General features: G+C 47.1%; 1 protein-coding gene and 1 long non-coding RNA gene across 2 annotated transcripts in view; one reads left to right on the top strand and one right to left on the bottom strand.

Moving 5' to 3' along the window:
• The window catches only part of FBN3 (fibrillin 3), an 83,511-nt gene that overhangs the window by 46,236 nt on the left and 12,557 nt on the right, over positions 1-24,718 (top strand). Inside the window, exons 45-56 of the mRNA XM_064280505.1 lie at positions 1,913-2,041; positions 2,571-2,690; positions 3,747-3,872; positions 5,417-5,569; positions 5,832-5,897; positions 6,129-6,254; positions 7,130-7,249; positions 7,352-7,474; positions 12,043-12,177; positions 12,335-12,460; positions 13,405-13,611; positions 23,877-24,002. Coding sequence (XP_064136575.1) covers positions 1,913-2,041; positions 2,571-2,690; positions 3,747-3,872; positions 5,417-5,569; positions 5,832-5,897; positions 6,129-6,254; positions 7,130-7,249; positions 7,352-7,474; positions 12,043-12,177; positions 12,335-12,460; positions 13,405-13,611; positions 23,877-24,002 — 1,557 coding nt within the window. The remainder of the gene's footprint in view (positions 1-1,912; positions 2,042-2,570; positions 2,691-3,746; positions 3,873-5,416; positions 5,570-5,831; positions 5,898-6,128; positions 6,255-7,129; positions 7,250-7,351; positions 7,475-12,042; positions 12,178-12,334; positions 12,461-13,404; positions 13,612-23,876; positions 24,003-24,718) is intronic.
• LOC135230605 (uncharacterized) lies at positions 547-24,585 on the bottom strand. The gene is made up of 3 exons (XR_010321212.1): positions 24,176-24,585; positions 2,856-3,064; positions 547-1,612 (listed from the first exon to the last, which is right to left on the bottom strand). It is a non-coding gene; the product is annotated as an uncharacterized LOC135230605 (long non-coding RNA).

Genomic DNA, 24,718 nt, shown 5'->3' with positions numbered 1-24,718 from the left:
AATGGTAATACCTATCCTATATAATGTAGAGGGTCAGTGAAAAAGAGGAAGACCCTGAATGAGATGGACTGACACAGTCAGTGGCTGCAACAATGGGCTCAAGCACAAGAACGATTGTGAGGATGGCACAGGACTGGGCAGTGTTTTGTTCTGTTGTACACAGGGTTGCTATGAGTCGGAACCGACTCGACGGCACCTAACAACAACGTTGTATGTTGAAGGAGACCTGGTGGCGCAGTGGTTAAAACATTCAGCTATTAACGGAAAGGTTGGTGGTTTGAACCCATCAGCTGCTCCATGGGAGAAAGATGTGGCAGTCTGCTTCCATAAAGATTACACCTTGGAAACCTATGGGATAGTTCTACTCTGTTGTATAGAGTTGCTGTGGGTCGGAATCAACTTGTCGGCAATGGATTTTGGTTATCTTATATTGTGGGTGGAGCGCTGGTGGTGCAGTGGTTAAGAACTCTGAGGCTAACCAAAAGGTCGGTTGACAGTTCAAAACCACCAGCCGCTCCTTGGAAACCCTCTGAGGCAGTTCTACTCTGTCCTATAGGGTCCCTATGATTCGGAATCGACTCAACGGCAATCATTTACATAGAGAGAGAGGACAGTGGTGGTTCAGTTGTAGAATTCTTGCCTTTCATGCAGGAGACAGACGTTTGATTCCCGGCAGTGCACTTCACGTGCAGCCATCCCCCTTCTGTCAGTGGAGGCCTGCATGTTGCTCTAATGCGAAACAGGTTTCAGCAGAGCTTCCAGACTAAGACAGACTAGGGAGAAAGGCCTGGTGGTTGACTTCCGAAAACCAGCTAAAAAAAACCCACAACACTTTGATGGGCATGGCACGGGACAAGGCAGCATTTTATTCCATTTTGCATGGGGTCTCTGTGAGTCCGGGGCTGGCTTGATAACAGCTAATAGCAGCAACCTTATATTAACAGCAGACCAAGTAGACTTCTGAACAAGGAATATTACCAGGGATAAAGAGAGACATTATATAATGATTAAGGGGTCAGTTCTCCAGGAAGACATAACAATCATCAATGCATATGCACCTAACAACAGTTTCAAAATATATAATGCAAAAACTAACAGAAATGGTAAGAGAAATAGACACACAATTATAGCTGAAGTCCTCAACACTCTTATCTCAATAATAGAGTAAACAAGTAGAAAGAACATCAGTAAGGATATTGAAGACCCGAACAACACTGTTGACCATCTAGACTCCATTGAATATTTATAGAACATTCCACCCAACAACAGCAGAATATATATTCTTGTCATGTGCACGTGGACATTCCCCAATAAAGAGCATATTCTGGGCCAGAAAATAGACCTTAACAAATTTAAAAGAACTAAAGTCAATCACGGGAAGATATCCAGAAAAATCTACAACTATTTAGAAATTAAATCATCGCTCTCAAGTCACCTCCAACTCATAGTGACCCCATGTGTGTCAGAGTAGAACTGTGCTCCATAAGGTTTTCCATGGCTGACCCTTGGGATGTAGATGGCCAAGCCTTTCTTCTGAGGTGCTTCTAGGTAGACTTGAACTTCCAACCTCTCAGCAGGTGAGAGCATTAACTGTTTGCACCACCCAGGGGCCCTGGAAATTAAACAACATATTTCTAAATAACCCATAGGGCAAAGAGGAAATCACAAGGGAAATTAGAAAATATTATTAATTAAATGAAACTGAAAACAACCTTTGAAAATTTATAGGATGCAAGCTAAGGGAGTACTTATAGGCAAATTCATAGCATTAAATGCTTGTATTAGAAAATATCAATGCTTAGATAGTTGGAAAACTAAATAACATACTATACAGAGCCTGGCACATGAGTGCCCAGTCTTCTCAGGCTCTGTGGGTGGTAGGTGACCCCAGGCTGCCCATCCCCTTTTGCAGATGTGGATGAGTGCACCACCCTGGTAGGGCAGGTATGCCGATTTGGGCAGTGCTTCAACACGGCTGGCTCCTTCCACTGCCTCTGCCAGGATGGCTTTGAACTTATGGCTGATGGGAAGAACTGCATTGGTGAGTCTCTGCATGGTGCTGGGAGGCCATCCCACCTAGCCCCTGCTCCAGGCTGACCTGTGGTTGGTGCTTCTGAGTAAGTATGGTTCAGTTTAAGAACCATGTGTTCATTTGAAAGTGTAAGAAGAAAACAGAAAGTCAGCACATCACACCCATGGTTTGTGGTTTCATGGCTTAGGGTGAGGCTGTCTTGAAAATCTTATTTTCTGGAGTAAGGAATAGTCAGTGCTAAGTGGATACCAGGGAAACTGCAAAAGGGTCTATAAATGGCTTGAGATTAACACCCTTGTTTCCTCTTCTCCCTGTACACCACCTGCCTCCACCTATAACTCCTACCAGGGTCCAGATAATTCTTCCCCAGCTGTCCCTGCTTTCCTGCATCTCAGCCCTTCCCCTGGAGCCAGACCTGCTACTGGGAGGGCTTGTCCTGGGGCCCTCGGCTGACCCGCAGTGCCCACAGGTGCTGGTCCCAGTCCGAGAACCCCCTGCCCCCTGGCTGGTTCTGGGACTCTCTCCTTCTCCTCCACAGACATCAATGAATGTCACAGCCTGGCCGGGACCTGCCTGCCGGGAACTTGCCAGAACCTTGAGGGCTCCTTCCGCTGCATCTGCCCCCCTGGCTTCCAGGGGCAAAGTGACCATTGTGTTGGTGAGTGTCTCTGGGGTCATGGAGAGGGTGGAGATGCACTCAGACACAGCTCCACATGCTGTTATTGCTATCGTGATTACTTTTGGACTCCCAGGTCAGTGCTCTCTCTCCGAGGCCACAAATGTCCTCATGAACCCTGTAAAATGGGTGTGAGTGGGGTCTCACCTCACCTCCGCGCATCCAAACATAGAACTCCTCACTCAGTCAGTGGTGGTCGAGGTTTTGAGAGATGCAGTCAAAAGAAGCATCTCTCCTACTCCCAGCTGTGTGACCTTGGGCCAGTCTGAGCCTCGGATTCTGCCTCTGTACAGTGGGGAGGCTGATAACAGGTTGGTGATGACATGAATCAGCATGAGGTAGCACAGTCCAGGGTCCTGCACACAAGAAGTGCTTAGTCATTGTTTGTGTGGCTACTTGTCACAGTACTGAGAGTCAGAGGAGCCACTGGGGGAATCCGAGTCTTTGAAAAACATCTGCATAGAGTGAACTGCCCCCTTTCTTCCTGGTCTTTGAGTTCCTGTCATGATGTGGTTAAGGTCTGTGGACAGAAGATCCTGGAGAGACACTAGTGTCACAGGGACTCCTGCTGGGGTCCTGGCCAAAGGCTGGCCCGTCAGCTTTGCAGAGCCAGGCACACTAACTGGAAAGTGGTCACACTGAATTGACAGACCCCACACAGCAGACCCTCAAGCAGCACTTCTCCCAGGCTAGCCTTGAATAATTGTACCAATCTGGGCCAGTCACCAGTTTAGGCTAACTACCCATCTGGGCTAATCTAGTACAATCTGGGCTAACCTCATCCAGTATATAAAAAAAATAGGTTACATTTATCCAGTCTCAGTTAGCTTGGTACAATTTTAATCTCTGGGGATGGACTTTTCCTGACCATGGCCCCAGACCTTCTAGGAAAGACCCCCCCCACACCCAACTGCCCATCCAGTGCTCTGTCTCTGGGGACCCCTGCCCTCCCTGGTTGGGCCCCCTACCGGCAGAGACCCTGCTTTACCTGCTGAGGAAGCTGTGTGCCCCACCCAGCTCCCGTCCCTGCCCCTACAGACATCGACGAGTGCTCAGAGGAGCCCAACCTTTGCCTCTTTGGTACCTGCACCAACAGCCCCGGAAGCTACCAGTGCCACTGCCCGGCCGGCTTTGTCCTCTCTGACAACAGGCACCGTTGCTTTGGTGAGTCTGGGGCCCAGGGAGCACACAGTACCTGGGGAAGAGGGTGGGAGGTGGGGCAGGAAGTCAGGGTTGTAATCACCCAGGAAAGGAGGCTGAGGTTTCTTGCTTGGAACTCCAGGAGTCTGACCCAAGAGCAGTGTTTCTCTGCATTGGTGGTGGTTATGCTAGTCCGGGAGTCCCTGGGTGATGCAAAGTGTTAACATGCTCAGCTGCTAACCAAAGAGTTGGCTGTTTGAGACCACCCAGAGGTACCTCGGAAGAAAGGCCTAGCAGTCTGCTTCCAAATAATCAGCGATTGAAGGCCCTATGGAGCACGGTTCTACTCTGACATACGTGGGGGCGCCAAGAGTGGGGGTTGACTCGACAGCAACTGGTTTTTTTAATGCTGGTCCAGGCACTCTTTTGCCCAGACAGGTCACTTCTACAGAGGGCTAACCTGGTCCATCCTGGTTGGCCTTGTCCACTGACTTAGGTTGTCCTGTAGGGACCATCGTTGCCCTGTCCAGGCTGGTCTTGTCCAGTCCGAGCTAGCCTAGGCTACTCTGGGCTGGCTTCTTCTAAACCGGGCTAGCCTTGTCCAGAGTGGGCTAGCCTCGGGTAATCTGAGCCAGCCTCTTCTGTCATAGGTTAGAGACATCGAGGGTGAGGGCAAGGGCCTATAGGTCAGTTCAGCCTATATTTGTTGCTAGGAGAAACCCTGGTGGCGTAATGGTTAAGTGCTATGGCTGCTCACCAACGGGTTGGCAGTTCAAATCCGCCAGGCGCTCCTTGGAAACTCTGTGGGGCAGTTCTACCCTGTCCTATGAGTCAGAATCGACTCCACGGCACTGGGTTTGGTTTTTGTTTTTTTTTTTGGTTGTTGCTTGGGGGGCCAGTGTGGGAGCCAGGGTGAGGCAAATGTCAGCCTGCCTACAAGGATATCTCAGGCTGAAGGGAGTCTGGGGCTGGGGGTCAGCAAGGAGGATTTGGGGTCTGAAGTCCAGGATCCTCTGGATCTCCGGAATCTGTCGCTTTGCCTCCCCAGGAAGGGGCTTCTGATCTAAGAATGAAGTGGCCAAGTTTGACCCATTCTCCCTGGCCCCCTGGGGGCACTCCCATAGCTGTGAAGGTGGGCAGGACATGGCTGGGAGGGATTCCCAGGGGTCCAGCCAAAGCCCCAGTGCTGGCCCCCATTGGCCCAGTGTGGGTCACGCTTCCATCCCTGAACCAATCCCTGTAGCCAGGGGCATGGAGTGTTCTGATTGGCTGCTGGTGGGTCAGCACCACCCACTTTCTAGGACTGGGTTGGGGGAAGTGTGCCAGACAGGTGCCCCTGCTGATCACAGGTACAGAGTTTCTCTAGGGAGGTACTCATTCATTTGTTCACTCATTTATTCCTTCTTGTTCATTAATTTGCTCACTTATTCCTTCTCTCATTCATTCACTCCCTTATTTTCTCACTTAATTCATTCATTCACTAATGCATTTGCACCCTCATTTATTCATCCACTCATTCATTTGATCATTCATTTATTCATTCCCTCATTCATTCTCTCATCCCACAGACACACGGCAGAGCTTCTGCTTCACCCATTTCCAGGGTGGAAAGTGCTCAACGCCCAAAGCTTTCAACACCACCAAGGCCCGGTGCTGCTGCAGCATGCGGCCTGGAGAGGGCTGGGGGGACCCCTGTGAACTGTGTCCTCAGGAGGGCAGTGGTGAGCACCCCCATCAGGGCAGAGCTGACTGCGGCTCTCCCTGCTGGCCTCCATCATGCTCCCCTCTCCTAGCGGGCTGCACCTGAACCCTGACCACCACCCTGTTCCCTCCCCATGCCCATTGGTGCTTACCTCCCCATGGGGGCTGCACCTGGCCCGTGAACACCACTCTGTCCCCTCCCCGTGCCCATCAGTGCTCGCCGCCCCACAAGGCCTGCACCTGGCCCCTGACCACCACTACCCACCCCTCCCTTATGTCCAGCTACCTTCCAGGAGCTGTGCCCCTTTGGCCATGGGGCAGTGCCTGGCCCAGATGACTCTCGAGAAGGTGAGCCCCTCACCCATGTGTAAGAGCCAGCCCAGGCCGCCCACACCCTGTCCTTTCCCACTCTGCCTGGGTCCCCAAGTCCCAGGCACCCTCCAAGACTTATGGGTAGCTCTCCGGGTTGCCGGGGACCCCACTGGCTTGGGGCCTGGGCCCTCACTTCCTGGGAAGGAAAAGGCTTGACCCTTGTGTGCGACAGACACCCACCCTGCCCGCAACCCATGCTGCCCGCAGACGTGAACGAGTGTGCGGAGAGCCCCAGTATCTGTTCTAACGGCCTCTGTGTCAACACCGATGGCTCTTTCCGCTGTGAGTGCTCCTTCGGCTACAGCCTGGACTTCACGGGCATCAGCTGTGTGGGTGAGTAGCCTGCCCAGCCCCTCCAGGAGAGAGAGCAACAGGGGATCAGGGCAGACAGCACTCAGGTCAGGAGCCTTTCCTTATCCTTGCTCACTCTTCCATTCACTCATTCCTTCCCTCCTTCATTCACTCACTCACTCTTTCACTCACTCATTCATACACTCATTTCTTTCATTCATTCACTCACATTCATTTACTGGTTCATTCATCCGTTTATTCACTCCTTCCTTCACTCATACTAATTCATTCACTCATTTATTTTCTCACTTGTTCATTCATTTACACATTGATTCACTCATTCATTCATCCCCTACTCATAACTCATTCATACACTAACTTATTCTTTTCTCATTCATTCATTCAGTCATTTATTCTTCCTTTAATTCATCCTGTCACACATTTATTCATTCACTCACTCATTTATTCCTTCTCTAATTCATCCATTTGGTGGATTGACACAGTGGCTGCAACAGTGAGCTCAAGCATAACAATGATTGTTTAAGGATGGCACAGGACCGGGCAGTGTTTCATTCTGTTGTGCACAGGGTCACTATGAGTTGGAACTGACTCGATGGCATCTAACAGCAACAACAATTCATCCATTTACTCCTTAAGTCACCTCATTTGCTTGCTTGCTCATTCATTCACTCACCTACTCACTCATTCATTCATTGACTCATGTACACACTCACTCATTCAGTCGCACATTCATCATTCATTCATTGAACATGTACCAGCATGCCTGCCCTTCGCCCCACCTAGAGATGACCCAGCTCTGGCCCAGTCCAGTCTGTGGAATCACTGGGGAAGTAGACAGGATAGTAGTGGGATAGGGGGAACTCTGTAGGCACTGACCACTCCTGCCCCCACCCCAGACACAGATGAGTGCTCTGTCGGGCACCCCTGTGGGGAAGGCACATGCACCAATGTCATCGGAGGCTTCGAGTGCGCCTGCGCTGACGGCTTTGAGCCCGGACCCACGATGACCTGCGAGGGTATGGCCTGTCTGCTAGCTCTGGGGTGCCAGGGATGCCTGGGGACAGAAGGAGTCTGGCAAGTAGATCTTGCTTAGCCAGCACTTCCACTGGCCTCCTCAGACATCGACGAGTGTGCCTTGAACCCTCTGCTCTGCGCCTTCCGCTGCCACAACACCAAGGGCTCCTACATGTGCACCTGCCCAGCTGGCTACTCCCTGCGGGAGGACGGAGCCATGTGCCGAGGTGGGCCCTAGATGGGCAGATGGGTGGGCAGGTGGGCAGGTGGGCAAGGGGCAGGGCCGGCCTGAGTTCCCCACCTTGGGTCCTGAGACCCCTGTGCAAACACCACATGTCAGCATAGTGGGCCCCAGAGTCACACAGACCTAGGGGTGATCCCAGCATCTCCGCCTCCTGTCTGTGACTCAGGGGATAAGAATCTGTGCCTCCAGGGGTGGCAACAAGCAGTCAATGAGGAGGGCACTGAGCTGAGTGAACCTGGGATAGTTGTTAGTTACCATTGAGTCAGCCCTCAACTCATGGCACCCCTGTGCACAATGCAACCAAACGAAGTGTTGCTCAGTCCTGCACCATCCCCATGATCAGTTGCCAATTGGACAGTTGTGCTCCACAGAGTTTTGTTCTTGTTGAGAATATACACAGCAGAACATACACAGATTCAACAATTTCTGTGTGTACAGTTGAGTGACGTTAATTAGCTCCATAGGGTTTTCACTGGCAGATTGTCAGGAGTCAAGTGCCAGGCCTTTCTTAGTCCATGTTAGTCTAGAAGCTCTGCTGAAACCTGTTTAGCATGACAGCAATGCACAGGCCCCCACTGACAGACAGGTGGTGGCTATACATGAGGTGCCTTGGGCAGGAATTAAACCCAGGCCTTCTGCACGGAAAGCCAGAACTTCTACCACTCAACCACCGCTGCCCCGGTTGAGCCTACGGCAGATGCTCTGTTGTGAGTTGTGGTTCTGCTCTGTAGTGAGTTTGAGGGAATTGGAGGCTGATCAAGTGTCTTAGTCATCTAGTGCTGCTGTAACAGAAATACCACAAGTGGCTGCCTTCAACAAAGAGAAATGTATTTCCTCACAGTAAGTAGGCTAAAAGTCCAAATTCAGGGCATCACCTCCAGGGGAAGGCTTTCTCTCTCTGTCAGCCTTCTCATCAATCTTCCCCCAGACTAGGAGCGTCTGCGTGCAGGGACCCTGGGTCCAAAGGACACGCTCTGCTCCCAGCACTGCTTTCTTGGTGGTATAAGGTCCCCCCACTCTCTGCTTGCTTCTCTTTCCTTTTATGTCTTGTAAGATAGAAGAGAAACTCTCTCTTTACATGGGATCAGGGATGTGACCTTAGTAAGGGTGTGTTACAATCCCACCTCTTCAAGTCCTCTTCACTTTCAGCAAGCAAGGTTGTGTCATCAGCATAATGCAGGTTGTTAATGAGTCTTCCTCCAATCCTGATGCCCTGTTCTTCTTCATATAGTCCAGCTTTCCAGCATATACATTGAAGATATATGGTGAAAGGATACAACCCTGACGCAAACCTTTCCTGACTTTAAACCATGAGGTATCCCCTTGTTCTGTTCAAACAACTGCCTTTTGATCCATGTACAGATTCCTCATGAGCACAATTAAGTGTTCTGGAACTCCCATTCTCTGCAGCGTTGTACATAATTTGCTATGGTCCAGACAGTCAAATGCCTTTTTCATAGTCGATAAAGCACAGGCACAAATCTTTCTGGTATTCTCTGCTTTCACCTGGGGTCCGTCTGACATGAGCAATGATATCCCTGGTTCCACGTCCTCTTCTGAATCCAGCTTGAATTTCTGGCAGCTCCCTGTTGATATACTGCCGCAGCCACTTTTGAATGATCTTCAGCGAAATTTTGCTTGCATGTGCTATTAATGATATTGTTCAATAATTTCTGTATTCGTTGGATCACCTTTCTTGGGAATAGGCATAAATATGGATCTCTTCCAGTCAGTTGGCCAGGTAGCTGTCTTCCAAATTTCATGGCATAGACGAGTGAGTACTTCCAGCATCCGTTTGTTGAAACATCTCAATTGGTATCCCATCTATTCCTGGAGCTTTGTTTTTTGCCAATGCCTTCAGTGCAGCTTGGACTTCTTCCTTCAGTACCATCAGTTCCCGATCATATGTTACCTCTTGAAGTGGTTGAACATCTACAATTTTTTTTTTTCGTACAGTGACTGTATATTCCTTCCATCTTCTTTTGATGCTTACTGCGTCGTTTAATATTTTTTCCATAGAATCCTTCACTATTGCAACTTGAGGCTTGAATTTTTCCTTCAGTTCTTTAAACTTGAGAAATGCTGAGTGTGTTCTTCCCTTTTGGTTTTGGTCTTTGCACATTTCATTGTAATACTTTACTTTGTCTTCGCAAGCTGCCCTTTGAAATCTTCTGTTCAGCTCTTTTACTTCACTTCTTCCATTTGCTTTAGCTATACTATGTTCAAGAGCAAATTTCAGAGTTTCTTCCGACATCCATTTTGGTCTTTTCTTTCTTTCCTGTTTTTTAATGACCTTGCTTTCTTCATGTATGATGTCCTTGATGTCATCCCATAGTTTGTCTGGTCTTCAGTCACTGGTATTCAATGCGCCAAATTTATTCTTGAGATGGACTCCAAATTCAGGTGGAGTATACTCAGGGTCATATTTTGGCTCTCGTGGACTTGTTTTAATTTAAGTTCAGCCTCAACTTAAACTTGCATATGAGCAATTGATGGTCTGTTCCACAGTCAGCTACTGGCCTTGTTCTGACTGGTGATGTTGGGCTTTTCCACTGTCTCTTTCCACAGAAGTAGTAGATTTGATTCCTCTGTATTCTATCCGGTGAGGTTCTTGTGTATAGTCGCCATTCGTGTTGGTGAAAAAAAGTATTTGCAGTGAAGTCATTGGTCTTGCAAAATTCAATCATGCAATATCGGGCATCGTTTTTATCACCAAGGCCGTATTTTCCAACTACCAATCCTTCTTTGTTTGCAACTTTCGCATTCCAATCTCCTGTGATTATCAGTGCATCTTGATTGCATGTTTGATCAATTTCAGACTGCAGAAGTTGGTAAACATCTTCAGTTTCTTCGTCTTTGACCTTAGTGGTTGGTGCGTAAATTAGAATAATAGTCATATTAATTGGTCTTCCTTGTAGGCATATGGATGTCATCCTATCAGTGACAGCGTTGTCCTTCGGGATGGATCATGAAACGTTCTTTTTGACAATGAACACGACGCCATTCCTCTTCAAGTTGTCATTCCGAGCATAGTAGACCATATGACCGTGTGATTCAAAATGGCCAATACCAGTCCATTTCAGTCCACTAATGACTAGGATATTGATTTTTATGCATTCCATTTCATTTTTGACAACTCCCAATTTTCCTCATAGGGAGGAAAATATAAGGTCGTTAAGAATCAGAATCAACTTGATGGCAACAGATTTGGTTTTAAGGAACCCTGGTGGTGCAGTGGTTAAAGCAATCAACTAGTAACTGAAAGGTTGGCGGTTCGAAACCACCAGAGGCGCCGTGGGAGAACGATGTGATCGTCTGCTTCTGTAGAGATTTACAGCCTTGGAAACCCTATGGGGCTGCTATGAGTCAGAACCCAGTCAACAGCAGTTCACTTTTTTTGGGGGGGGGTCCAATTTTCCTAGATTCATACTTTGTACATTCCACATTCCGATTATTAGTGGATATTTGCAGCTGTTTCTTCCCACTTTGAGTCATGTCACATTAGCAAATGAAGGTCCGGAAAGCTTGGCTCCATCCACATCATTAAGGTCAACTCTGAGGAGGCAGCTGTTCCCCAGGCATGTTTTGAGTGCCTTCCAACCTGAGCGGCTCATCTTCTGACACTATGTCAGGCAATGTTCTGCTGCCATTCATAAGGTTTTCACTGCTCAATTTTTTCAGAAGTAGGCTGCCAAGTCCTTCTTCCTAATCTTAGTCTGGAAGCTCCATTGAAACCCGTCCACCAAGGGTGACCCCGCTGGTAGTTGCAATATCAGTGGCATAGCTTCCAGCATTACAGCAACATGCAAGCCACCACAGTGCAACACACTGACAGACACGTGGGGGTCTTGACAGCAACAGGTTTGGTTTGGGTTTTATCATATCTGGGGCTAGCAGGGAGTCCCTGGTAGTTGGTGGTTCAAGTTCACCAAGAGGCACCTTGAAAGAAAGGCCTGGCAATCTGCTTCAGAAAATCAGCCACTGAAAACCCTGTGGAGCACAATTCCGTCCAGTGACCATTGAGCCAATTCTGACGCATAGCGACCCTGTAGGACAGAGTAGAACTGCCCCACAGAGTTTCCAAGGCTGTAAATCTTTATGGAAGCAGACTGCTGGTGAGTTTGAACTGCCAACCTTTCAGTTAGCAGCTGAGCACTTAGCCACTGCGCCACCAGGACTCCTTCCAAAATGTCACAGCCATGAAAACCCTGCAGAGCATAGTTCTACTCTGACACACATGGGGTCTCCATGAGTTGGAGCCAACTCAGCAGGTTTGGATGGCTGAGGCAGAGAAGTCCTGGTCTGGGACTTGGTTCCTCAAGGGCTGTTTCCGGTTCAATGTTCCAGCGACCCTGGGGAAGGCCAGACAGATTCAAGGATGACCCCAGACCCCAGCATGGGCAGGGGATGTGGTGTTTGGGTCAGTCCTGACCCCCTTGGCTTCTCAAAGCCTGAACCTGGCCCGGGCTGGGCAGAGGCTGGCGGCTTCCTTCCCCGGGGTAGGATCCAGTCCCCACATCCCAGGCCTCCATAGCTCATGGTTGTCTGCAGATGTGGACGAGTGTGCCAATGGCCAGCAGAACTGCCATGCCCACAGCATGATATGTAAGAACCTCATCGGCACCTTCACGTGTGTCTGCCCACCAGGCTCGAGGCCCCAGCCCGGCTCCGAGGAGGGCTGCACAGGTACAGAGCAGGCAGGTGTGGGGGCTCCAAGGGTGCAGGGATCCCCACAGAAAGGGGAGATCAGAGTGAGAGGGCCAGCGGTAGCCCCGAGGAAGACCTTTGTGAGCTCTGGCCTCCTGCCAGCTTGCCTCCCCCCTTCCCCACCCGCCTCCCCCAGATGAGGACGAATGCCACACCCAGCCTGGCCTCTGCGACCATGGCCGCTGCATCAACACTGCGGGAAGCTTCCGCTGCGACTGTGACGATGGCTTCCAGCCCAGCCCCTCCCTCACGGAATGCCAGGGTGAGCATGGCCAGGCTCAGGGTGCAGACAGGGATGGGGTCTGGGGCACTGCGGGGACGGAGAGGGGGTGCTGAGCCCATCCGGACAGAAGTCTCCACCCCCTACTCTCCACTTCCATCCCTTCAGTCAAACACCTTGTAAAAGCTGACCGTGGCCCCTGCCCTGGCTTCCACAACTCCTCCAACCCTAGGAATGGCCCCTCCCCAGGCCCACGGCTTCCTGGAGGCTGAACCCGTGGGTGTCTCTTGGTGCTTGCCCGCTGGTATCATCTGCCCTGGAGACTTAACTACTTCCCGCACACACAAGCTTCAGTCCTTAGATGACGTCCACCCTCCTCACAGCCCCAGTGCAGCCTCCACCCCCACAGTTGCAGCCACCATGTCTGCCCCCAGACCTGTGTGTCCAGCTGCCTCCTGGATACCCCCAGCCCCCAGACTCAGCTCACCCCAAAGTAAGCTCAGCGTAGACCCCAGCACCCCCCGGACATCTAAGCAGCCTCCTGGGAGTCACCAGTTGCCTCTTCTGCCTCGCCCCGAAGTCCAGTTTCCAAGTCTGTCCTCCCTACTCCCACGAATCCTTCCACATCACCCCTCTGCCTGGTCTCCACTGGCCCATCCAGGGCACCACCCCCTCTGGCCCCTCCCTGATGTGCCCTGGACCACCTGTTCTCTCTGGGGTCAAAGAGCAGACATACTTAGTCCTCGGGAAGACGTCAGCCTCCGGGCCAGGGGCTTGCTTATCCCTTACCTCTGGGTCTGCACGTCACCCCATGTCCCAGCCCACAGAGGGTATTGAGCAGTATCAGACATGATGACTTGGACAATTCTGTCCCATGCACATCCACAGGCGTGCCCAAGACATCTGAGAGCCCACGGGGTGTGGGTGCCCAATAACACGGACACACATACACACACCACCCCCCACCCCGGCCCATTTCTCTGCAGACACCCGGCGCGGCCCCTGCTTCTCCGAGGTGCTGCAGGCGGTGTGCCATGTGCCATCGAGCAATGGCGAGACAGTTAGTAGGACAGAATGCTGCTGCTTGGGGGCCCGCGGCTGGGGGCCACACTGTGAACTCTGTCCCCTGCCTGGCACCTCCGTCTACAGGAAGCTGTGTCCCCACGGCTTGGGCTACACTGCTGAGGGCCAAGGTAGGCACCACCCCTGCCCTGGAGCTGAGGACGGGGCAGTTTGGTCACAATTGCATGTCTGTGGCCGCCAGGTGTTAGAGCCGATGTGTGTGTGTGAGCTCACGATGAGTGTGTGTCTGTGCGCTAGCAGGGTTGTGAAGCAATAATGTGTTCTTTGTGTCTGTGTGGGCTTGGTAGTCAGTGTGGCCAGCTGTAGCAGGTATGCAAGCCAGTGGGTGTGTATTCTCCATGTGCAAGCTTGTTAATGAGAGTGCCTGTGTGGCAGTGAGCGTGACAGCATGTAAGGCAGTGTGTGTTCTCTATGTGTGAGCTTGTGAATCAGTGTGTCCGTGTGTCAGCATATGAAGGTATGTAAGCTGGTATCTCCTCTGTAAGGTTTTAATGAGCATGTGTGTGTATGCTAGTGAGTGTGTGAAAGTGAAGGAGCTGGTGTGTTCCCTATGTGCATACTTCCTGAGTATATGCTAGTGTGTACACACAAGCAAGTGTGTGCTCTTTTTGTGTGCAAAGTTGTTAATGAGTGTGATAGTGAGTACATAAAAACATGAGTTAAGATGTGTGAGCTTGTCAATGTGTGTGTGCTAGTGAGTGTGTGAGAATGTGCAAGCTGGTGTGTGTGCTGTGTGAGTGTGTTAATAATAAGCATATGTCTCTGTGCCAGCAAGTGTGTGTAAGCATGTGAGCCAGTGTGTGTTCTGTGTGTGCAAGGTTGTCAATGAGTGTGTCAGTGAGCATGTGAGTGTGTGAGCTGGTGTGTTCTCTGTATGTGCATACCTATTGAGCCTATGCTAGCAAGTGTGTAAATGTGTGAGCCACAGTGTGCCCTGTATGTTTGTAAGCTTGTTAATGACTGTGTGCTAGTGAGCCTGTAAAAAGTGTGTCAATCAGTGCGTATTCTTGTGTGAGAGCTTGTTAATGAGTGTGTGCTGGCAAGCGTGTGAAGGCATGTGAACCAGTGTGTGTGCTCTGTGTGAACTTGTTAACGAGAATGTACCTGTGCCAGTAAGCACCTCTAGGCGTGTGAACTAGTATGTTCCCTGTGTGAATGTGTTTGTTAAGGACTATCGTGCTAGCAAGTGTGTGAAAGTGTGTGAGCCAGTGTGTTTTCTGTGTGCAAACTTGTTAATGAGTATTTGCTAGTGAGTGTATAAAACTGTATGAGCTGGTGTGTGTTCTCTGCACAAGCTTGTTGAGTTGTGCTAGGGAATATGTAAAAGTGTGTGTTCTTTTTTTTCTTATGTGCTTTAAGTGAAAGTTTATAGTTCAAGATCGTTTCTCATACAAAAATTGATACACACATTGTTACATGACCCTAGTTGCTCTCTCTGTAATGTCACAGCACAGTCCACCTTCCCACCCCAGATTTACCCGTGTCCATTCAACCAGCTCCCGTCTCTTTGTACCGTCTCATCTCACCTTCGGACAGGAGCTGCCTATTTAGTGTCATGTATCTACTTGAACTAAGAAGCACACTCTTCACAAGTATCATTTTATGTCTTATAGTCCAGCCTAATCTTGGTCGGAAGAGTTGGCTTAGGAATGGTTTTAGTTCTGAGTTAACAGAGGGTTCAGGGGCCATGTCTTCCGGGGTTCCTCCAGTCTCAGTCAGACCATTCAGTCTGGTCTTTTTACTAGAATTTGAGTTCTGCACCCCACTTTTCTCCTGCTCCATCAGGGACTGTCTGTTGTGTTCCCTGTCAGAGTGGTCATTGGTGGTAGCCAGGCACCATCTAGTTCTTCTGGTCTCAGGCTGATGGAGTCTGTGGTTTATGTGGCTCTTTCTGTCTCTTGGGCTCATATTTTCCTTGTGTCTTTGGTGTTCTTCATTCTTCTTTGAGGGGGGTTGGGACCAACTGATGCATCTTAGATGGCCGCTTGCTAGCTTTTACCGCCTCAGACGCCACTTACCAAAGTGAGATGCAGAACATTTTCTTAACAAACTTCCTTATGCCAGTTGACCTAGATGTCCCCTGAAACCGTGGTCCTCAGACCCTGGGTTCTGCTACTCCGTCCCTGAAAGTGTTTGATTGTATTCAGGCAACTTCTTAGCTTTTGGTTTAGGCCAGTTGTGCCGACTTCCCCTGTATTGTGTGTTGTCCTTCCCTTCACCTAAGATAATTCTTGTCTACTATCTGGTTAGTGGCTACCCCTCTCCCTCCCTCCCCATCCTCATAACCATCAAGGAATGTTTTCTTCTGTGTTTAAACCTTTTCTTGAGTTCTTATAATAGTGGTCTCATACAATAGCTGCCCTTTTGCAACTGACTAATTACACTCAGCATAATGCCTTCCAGATTCATCCACGTTATGAGATGTTTTGCAGATTCATCACTGTTCTTTATCATTGCGTACTGTTCCAGTGTGTGAATATACCATAATTCGTTTATCCATTCGTCCGTTGATGGGCACCTAGGTTGTTTCCATGTTTTTGCTATTGTGAACAGTGCTTCAATGAACATGGGTATGCAAATATCTATTCTTGTGACAGTTCTTATTTCTCTAGGATATATTTCAAGGAGTGGAATTGCTGGATTGTATTTTTATGGTACTTCCATTCCTACCTTTTTAAGGAAGCGCCAAATCAATTTCCAAAGTGGTTGTACCATTTTACATTCCCACCAGCAGTGTATAAGTGTTCCAGTCTCTCCACAACCTCTCCAACATTTATTATTTTCTGTTTTTTTGGATTAATGCCAGCCTTGTTGGGGTGACATGGTATCTCATTGTAGTTTTGATTTGCATTTCTCTAGTGGCTAATGATCCTGAGCATTTCCTCACGTGTCTGTTAGCTGCCTGAATGTCTTCTTTGGTGAAATGCCCGTTCATACCCTTTACCCATTTTTTAATTGAGTTATTTGTCTCTTTGTGGTTGAAGTTTCACAGTATCTTATAGATTTTAGAGATTAGACCCTAGTCAGATGTGTCATAGCCAAAACATTTTTTCCGGTCTGTAGGTTGTCTTTTTACTCTTTTGGTGAAGTCTTTTGATGAGCATAAGAGTTTGATTTTTAGGAGCTCCCAGTTACCTGTGGTTTCTCTTCTAGTGTTTGTGCATTGTTAGTTATGTTTTGTATTCTGTTTATGCCACGTATTAGGGCTCCTAGCATTGTCCCTATTTTTCCTTCCGGGATCTTTATTGTTTTAGATTTTATATTTGGGTCTTTGATCCATTTTGAGTTAGTTTTTGTGCATGGTATGAGGTGTGGGTCTCGTTTCATTTTTTGCAGATGGATATCCAGTTATGCCTGCACCATTTGTTAAAGAGGCTGTCTTTTCCCCATTTAATGGACTTTGGGCCTTTGTCAAATATCAGCTGCGCATAGTTAGATGAATTTACATCTGAATTCTCAATTCTGTTCCATTGGTCTATGTATCTGGTGTTGTACCAGTACCAGGCTGTTTTGGCTACTGTGGCAGTGTAATAGTTTCTAAAACCAGGTAGTACGAGGCCTCCCACTTTAGTCTTCTTCTTCAGTAATGCTTTACTCATCCGGGGCCTCTTCCCTTTCCATATGAAGTTGGTGATTTGTTTCTCCATCTCATTAAAAAATGCCATTGGAATTTGGATCGGGGTTGCATTGTATTTGTAGATCACTTTGGGTAGAAAAAACATTTTCATGATGTTGAGTCTTCCGATCCATGAGCAACTTACGTTTTCCCACTTATGCAGGTCTATTTTGTTTTCTTGCAGTGGTGTCTTATAGCTTTCTTTGTATGGGTCTTTTATGTCTCAGGTTAAATTTATTCCTAAGTATTTTATCATCTTGGGGGCTATTGTAAATGGTATTGATTTGGTGATTTCCTCTTCAACGTTTTCTTTGTTAATGTAGAGGAATCCAGCTGATTTTTTGTATGTTTATCTTGTATCTTGTTAGTTTGCTGGAATCTTGTATTAGTTCCAGTAATTTTGTTGTGGATTCTTTGGGGTTTTCTGTGTATAAGATTATATCATCTGCAAATAGAGGTACTTCTTCCTTACCAATTTGGATGCTCTTTATTTCTTTTTCTAGCCTGATTGCTCTGACTAGGACCCCCGGCACAATGTTGAATAAGAGTGGTGATAAAGGGCACCCTTGCTGGGTTCCTGTTCTCAAGGGGAATACTTTCAGACTGTCTTCGTTTAGGATGATGTTGGCTGTTGGCTTTGTATAAATGCCCTTTGTTATGTTGAGGAATTTCCCTTCTGTTTCTGTTTTGCTGAGAGTTTTTATCATGAATGTGTGTTGGGCTTTGTCAAATGCCTTTTCTGCATCAATTGATAAAATCATGTGATTCTTGTCTTTTGTTTTATTTATGTGGTAGATTACATTAATTGTTTTTCTAATGTTGAACCATCCCTGCATACCTGGTATGAATCCCACTTGGTCATGGTGAATTAATTTTTTATATGTTGTTGAATTCTACTGGCTAGAATTTCGTTGAGGATCTTTGCATCGATGTTCATGAGGGATATTGGTCTGTATTTTCCCTTTTTTTTTTGCAGTGTCTTTTGCAGTGTCTTTACCTGGTTTTGGTATCAGGGTTATGCTAGTTTCATAGAATGAGTTTAGGAGTATTCCATCTTTTTCTATGCTCTGAAATACCTTTCGTAGTACTAGTGTTAACTCTTCTCTGAAAGTTTGGTAGAATTCTCCAGTGAAACCATCAGGGCCATGGTTTTTTTTTTTGTTGTTGTTGGAAGTTATTTAATTACCTTTTCAGTCTCTTCCTTATAGGTTTATTCAGTTGTTCTGCCTCTGTTTGTGTTAGTTTAGGTGGGTAGTGTGTTTCTGGAAATTTGTCCATTTCCTCTAGGTTTTCAAATTTGTTAGAGTACAATTTTTCATAATATTCTATTATGATTCTTTTAATTTCAGCTGGGTTTGTTGTGATATCACCCATCTCATTTCTTATTCGGGTTATTTGCTTCTTCTGTTCTTCTTTTCTCAGTTTGGCTAATGGTTTATCAATTTTTTTGATCTTTTCAAATAACCAGCTTTTGGCCTTGTTAACTCTTTCAATTCTTTTTCTATTCTCTATTTTATTCAATTCTGCTCTCATTTTTATTATTTGCTTTCTTCTAGTGCCCAAGGGCTTCTTTTGCTGCTTCCTGTTTATTTGAGTTATAGGGTTAATGTTTTGATTTTGGCCCTTTCTTTTTTTGGGATGTGTGCATTTATTGCTATAAATTGACCTCTGAGCACTGCTTTTGCTGTGTCCCAAAAGTTCTGATAGGTGTTTTTTCATTTTCATCTGTGAATTTCTTTATTCTGTCCTTAATTTCTTCTATAACACAGTAGTTTTTGAGCAAGGTGTTGTTCAGTTTTCAGGTGTTTAATATTTTTTCCTTGCTTTTTCTGGTATTGATTTCTACATTAATTGCTTTATGGTCAGAAAAGATGCTTTGTAATATTTCAATGCTTTGTATTCTGTTAAGGCTTGCTTTATGGTTTAATACATGGTCTCTTCTGGAGAACGTTCCATGTGTGTTGGAAAAGGAAGTACACTTGGCTGTTATTGGGTGGAGTGTTCTGTATATGTCTGTGAGATCAAGTTGGTTGATCGTGGCATTTAGCTCTTTCGTGTCTTTATTGAGCTTCTTCCTGGGTGTTCTGACCTTCACCAAAAGTGGTGTGTTGAAGTCTCCTACTATTATCCTGGAGCTGTCTATTTCTCTTTTCAATGCCGTTAGAGTTTGTTTTATGTATTTTGGAAACTTGTAGTTGGGTGCCTAAATATTTATCATGGTTATGTCTCCTGGTGTATTGACCCTTTAATCATTATATAGTATCATTCGTGGTGGATTTTACTTTAAAGTCTATTTTGCCAGAGATTAATATTGCCACTCCTGCTCTTTTTTAATTGTTGTTTGCTTGAAATATTTTTTTTCCATCCTTTGACTTTTAGTTTGTTTGTGTCTTTAAGTCTAAGGTGTATCTCTTGTAGGCAGCATATAGATGGATTGTGGTTTTTAATCCATTCTGCCACTCTCTGTCTCTTTATTGGTGCATTTAGTCCATTTACATTCAGCGTAATTATTGATAAGCATGAATTTAGTGCTGTCATTTTTATTTTTTGTGTGTGTGTGTGTGTGTGTGTGTTATTGACAGCTTTTTTGTTACACTTAATTTTCTATGCTGAGTCAATTTTCTTTATATATTTTCTTTTCAACCTTTTCATTGTTGTTTTTGTATTTGCTGAGTCTTTATGTTTTTCTTGTATTTTATTTTGATGTGTAGGATTGTTAGTTTCCTTTGTGGTCACCTTAATATTTACCTCTATTTTCTAAGTTTAAACCAGTCTTTTATTTCTTGATATTACCTTGACTTCTTCTCCACATAAAAGATGTATAACTACATTATTTAGTCCCTCTTTTTTGTTTTAATGTTGTCATCTTTTACATATAGTGACATCTCTGTTTCCCTATTTTCAGTGTTTTGGCTTTGACTGATTTGTGACTTCCCTATCTGGGCTGATACCTGGTTGTTCTGTCCTGTGTTCTAGTCTTGGGTTGTTATCTGATGTTACTGATTTTATAATGGGAGGACTTCCTTTAGTATTTCTTGTAATTTTGGGTTTGGTTTTTACAAATTCCCTAAACTCCTGTTTATCTGGAAATGCCCTAATTTTACCATCATATTTAGGAGACACTTTTGCAGGATATATAATTCTTGGCTGACAATTTTTTTTTCCTTCAAGGCTTTGTATATATCATCCCATTGCTTTCTTGCCCGCATGGCTTCTGCTGAGTAGGCAGAGTTTAGTCTTATTGACTCTCCTTTTAGGTGACTTTTCATTTAGCCGTAGCCACTCTTAAAATTCTCTCTTTATCTTTGATTTTGGCAAGTTTGATTATAATATCTCTTGGTGACTTTCTTTCAGGATCTACCTCGTGTGGGGTTTGATGAGCTTCTTGAATAAGTATCTTCTAACCTTTCACGATATCAGGGAAGTTTTCTGCCAACAAATCTTCAACAATTCTCTCTGCATTTTCTGTTATTGCCCTCTGTTCTGATACTCCAATCATTCATAGGTTGTTCCTCTTGATAGACTGTCACATAGTTCTTACAGTTTCTACATTTTTTTTAAATACTTTTATCTGATTTTTCCTCAGATAAGTTGGTGTCAAGTGCTTTATCTTCAGTCTTGCTAATTCTGACTTCTGTTGCCTCAATTTTGCTCCTATGACTTTCTATTGAGTTGTCTAATTCTGATTTTATTATTAATCTTTTGGATTTCTGTTTGCTGTCTCTCTTTGGTTTCTTGCAACCTGCTAAATTTGTCTTTATGCTCTTGTATAACCTTCTTAAGTTCCTCTCTTGCTTCATCTGTGTGTTCCTTGGCTTGTTCTGTGTTTTGCCTGATCTCCTTCCTGATCTCTTGAAGAGCTCTTTATATTAATCTTTTGAATTCTACCTCTGGTAATTACAAAAAATTCTCTTCCTCTGAACGTTTCTTGGTTATTTGTTTTTGGCACTTACTGAAGTTATCATGGTCTGCCTCTTTATGTGGTTTGCTATTGACTAGTGTGTCCGAGCCATCGGTAAGTTATTATATTTATGTATTTTATGTTTGCTTACTGTGTTCTGGCTTGTTTTGTTTTGATATGCCCAAATAGGCTGGTCATGTGAGCTACTTTGATTACTGACGCCTTTGAAGCTCTCATGTCCTGTCACTAGTGATTAGAGCTGTAACTAGGAATGTGAGCCCAGGAGTCCGTTTACTTTTCTTGTATGGGTTCAGCTCAGGTGTCCAGGAAGTTGGTCCCCAAGTGTGTGGTGTAGGTTTCTCACCTGTAGTTCTAGATGGACAAGGGTGGTTGCAATAGGCACAGGTATCTGGCTGCAGTAGGGGGTCATGCGCTGAGCAAGGCAGGGGGCTGACAACTGCCTGAGTGTCTGGGAGGAAAGTGTGTCCCTGTTACCTAGAGCACATGGTTGGGTGGATTTTACAGCTGGACTATGGGCACCCAATGCTGTTGTCTGTAAGGACTGAGAGGCACCACTTATTCTTGGACTCCAGTCCTTACAGCCAACAGCTAGGTGGTGTAGGTCCTCAGGCCCCTGATGTGGGTAGATGAGGACTCTGCTTAATGGGCAGAGAGGTGTCAAATGTCACGAATCGGTCACTGCACCTTATAACTGGTACAGTTGAAAATAGGCTTCATGTTTATACCCTGTTGTACTATACTGTTAAAATGGGCCCACACAGCTCTATGCAGGGGTGAAAAGCATTCAAAGTCCATGGACCCCTTATGTCTATTCCTAGGCAAAGGGGCTGAGCCTGCTCTCTGAGTTCCCAGCTTAGGGGAGCTGGCAGATTATTTTTTCCTATTTGTTAATTTATTCTCTCTCCAAAACTGGGAGAAATGGCTCAGGATGCTCAACAGGTCCTATTTGTGGCCCGGGGGCAGGGCAATCACCGAAGCTGGCCCGGGACCTGGTGCAGAGTAGGGAGGGGGGCAGGTAAAGGGGAGAGAGGTTCTTCCCAAAGAGGGTGTTTTTTGATCCAAACGGTAGGATAGACACATTACTTATCTTTTGCTGAATGAGCGCTGCTTTTCACTGGTTCTGGAGGCTTGAGTAGACTCTCCACCTCTCAATCTCTCCTGATATAGAAAGCGCATCCCGAGCACCACTGCTTGCCTCACCGTGCATGCCAGCTGACCTAGCCTGCAGGGTGCCGGTTCCCCCCAGATCAGGTCTGGCACCTCCTTGCTGCTTCGGAACCATCTCTCCCTCCCCCTGCTGCTCATTCTGATTCCTCAACTTTGCCTTTGATGTTCAGGGCTCCTAGATTGTCATATACACTTTTTTGGGGGGTCTTTGTTGTAAGAGGGACCACGGAAAGCATCTGACTACACTGCCACCTTGGCCCCATGCCCAGTGTGTTCTTTTCGAGCTTGATGAGTGCATGCAGGTGGGCATGTAAAAGCATGTGAACCAGTGTGTTCTTTGTGAGCTTGTTGATGAGTGTGTGCGGTTGAGCACGTAAAAGCGTGTGAGCCACTTCCTGTTCTCTGCATGACTTTCCTAATGATCACGTGTCTGTGTTCTAGCAAGTGTTTGATAGCGTGTGAGCCGGTGTGTGTTCTCCATGTGTTAGCTTGTCAATGGGTGTGTGTGTGCTGGTGAGTGTGCTCTGCGTGAACTTGTCAATGATCATGTGTGTGCCAGCAAGCATGTATAAGCATATGAACTGGTATGTTCTGTATGTACGAGCTTGTTAAGGAGTGTGTGTCTGTGTGCCAGCGTATACGTGTGACTTCATTTGAGCCTTGTGTGTTCTCTGTGTGAGCTGGGTCAGGAGTCCGTGTCTGTCTGTCTGTCTGTGGACTAAAGGTGAGTGAGGGGTGTGAGCTGACGTATGTGTTCTGTATGGCTGAGCGTGTCTAAGATGTGCTTGTAAGCAAGTGTGAGCGTATCTGTGCATGTGAGTGCATGTGTTCTCCATGTCTGTGCAAGCTGCTAGTGAACATGTATCTGTGTGCTGAGCGTGTAAGCTGGTATGTACTGTCTGTGTGGATGTGAACTTGTATCAGTGTGCTGAGCGTGTGAGCGGGTGTGTGCTCTGTGTGTGTGTGAGCTTGTTTAGTGAATGTGTGTGTGTGTGTGCTGAGTATGTGAGCCTGTGTGTACTCTGTGTGTGTGCAACCTTATTAATGAGCATGTGTCTGTGTGCTCAGTGTGTGAGCTGGTGTATGCTGTGTGTGTGTACAAGCTTGTTAGTGAGCGTGTATCTGTGTACTGAGCGTGTGAGCTGGTGTGTGCTCTGTGTGTGTGGAAACTTGTTAGTGAGTGTGTGTGTGCTGAGCATGTGAGCCGGTGTATGTTCTCCATGTCTGCAAACTCACGAGTGTGTCTCATCGAATGTGTCAATGAGTAGGAGACAGGTCATCCCAGTGAGCAGCAGTGACATCAGTGGGGTTGGGGAGGATGTCCCTTTGCAACTGTGTGCCTGGGGAGCAGAGGACCTGTGAGTATGTGTATCCCTGTGATTCTGTAGGGGCACCTGAGAATGTGGCTGGTGTGTAACACTGGGTGTCCCTGTCTGTGCTTCCACAGGTGTGTTGGTGCCCTGGGGTGGTGTGGCTGGAGAGGCAGTAGGGCAGGTGTTTGTCCCTCTGCTGCCCCCAGTCACGCTTAGTGCTCAGGAGGGGTGCTTCATTGGTCCACATGCAGCTGGGCTGCCTCTGGGCAGGAGGCTGGTGGGCAGAAGGGAGGAGACAGGCCTGGGTGGCCTGAGGCAGCCAGCAGGCCAGCCTCAGCAGACCCTGCTTGTCCCCAGATGTGGATGAGTGCCACGTGCTGGCCCGCCTCTGCCCCCACGGTGAGTGCATCAATAGCCTTGGCTCCTTCCATTGCCACTGCCAGGCCGGATACACGCCAGACACTGCCACCACAGCCTGCCTGGGTAAGCCCCAGCCCCTGTACCCTGGCTCTGCCCGACCCCTCCACACCCCAGCTGGCCTGCCCTTCTGTGGAGCCTCCCAGTTAGCAAAGCTTGGTTTTCCTTGGAAGTCCCTGAATGGCACAAACAGTTAATGCACTCGGCTGCTAACTGAAAGGTTAGTGGTTGGAACTTACCCAGAGGCACCCCAGAAGGAAGTCCTGGTGACTTGCTTCTGAAAGATCAGCCGTTGCAAACACTAGGGAGCAATTCTACTCTGATACACGTGGGGTTGCTGAGTTGGAGTCGACTCAATGTCAGCTGGTTTGGTTTTTGGTTTTTGTTTACCAAGTGGTGCCCACACCATAAAGAAAATTGAAAAACCAGAGACAAGAAGCAAAGCATCCCTTGGTCCTTACACACACGCACACACACACACACACACCCCTACCTGATTTTGGTTTCTTCCTTCCTGTTATTTTGTACATCCTGAAACTGACAGTTCCATAATGTAAAACCAATTATCGTTGCGTCGACTCTGACTCACAGCCACCCCGTGAGTGTCAGAGTAGAGCTGCGCACCACGGGGTTGTCAATGGCTGATTTGTCTACAGTAAATCACCAGACCTTTCTTCCAAGGTACCTCTGGGTGGATTTGAACCTCCAATCTTTCAGTTAGTAGCCAGGCAGGTTAACCATTTGTGCCACCCAGGGGTTCCTACATTGTGTAGCAGGTGGGT

Source organism: Loxodonta africana, chromosome 3 (assembly GCF_030014295.1).
Source record: "Loxodonta africana isolate mLoxAfr1 chromosome 3, mLoxAfr1.hap2, whole genome shotgun sequence".
Lineage (NCBI taxonomy): Eukaryota > Metazoa > Chordata > Mammalia > Proboscidea > Elephantidae > Loxodonta > Loxodonta africana.
Note: the sequence above shows the minus strand (reverse complement) of the source record. Positions and strands in the feature narration are given on the sequence as shown.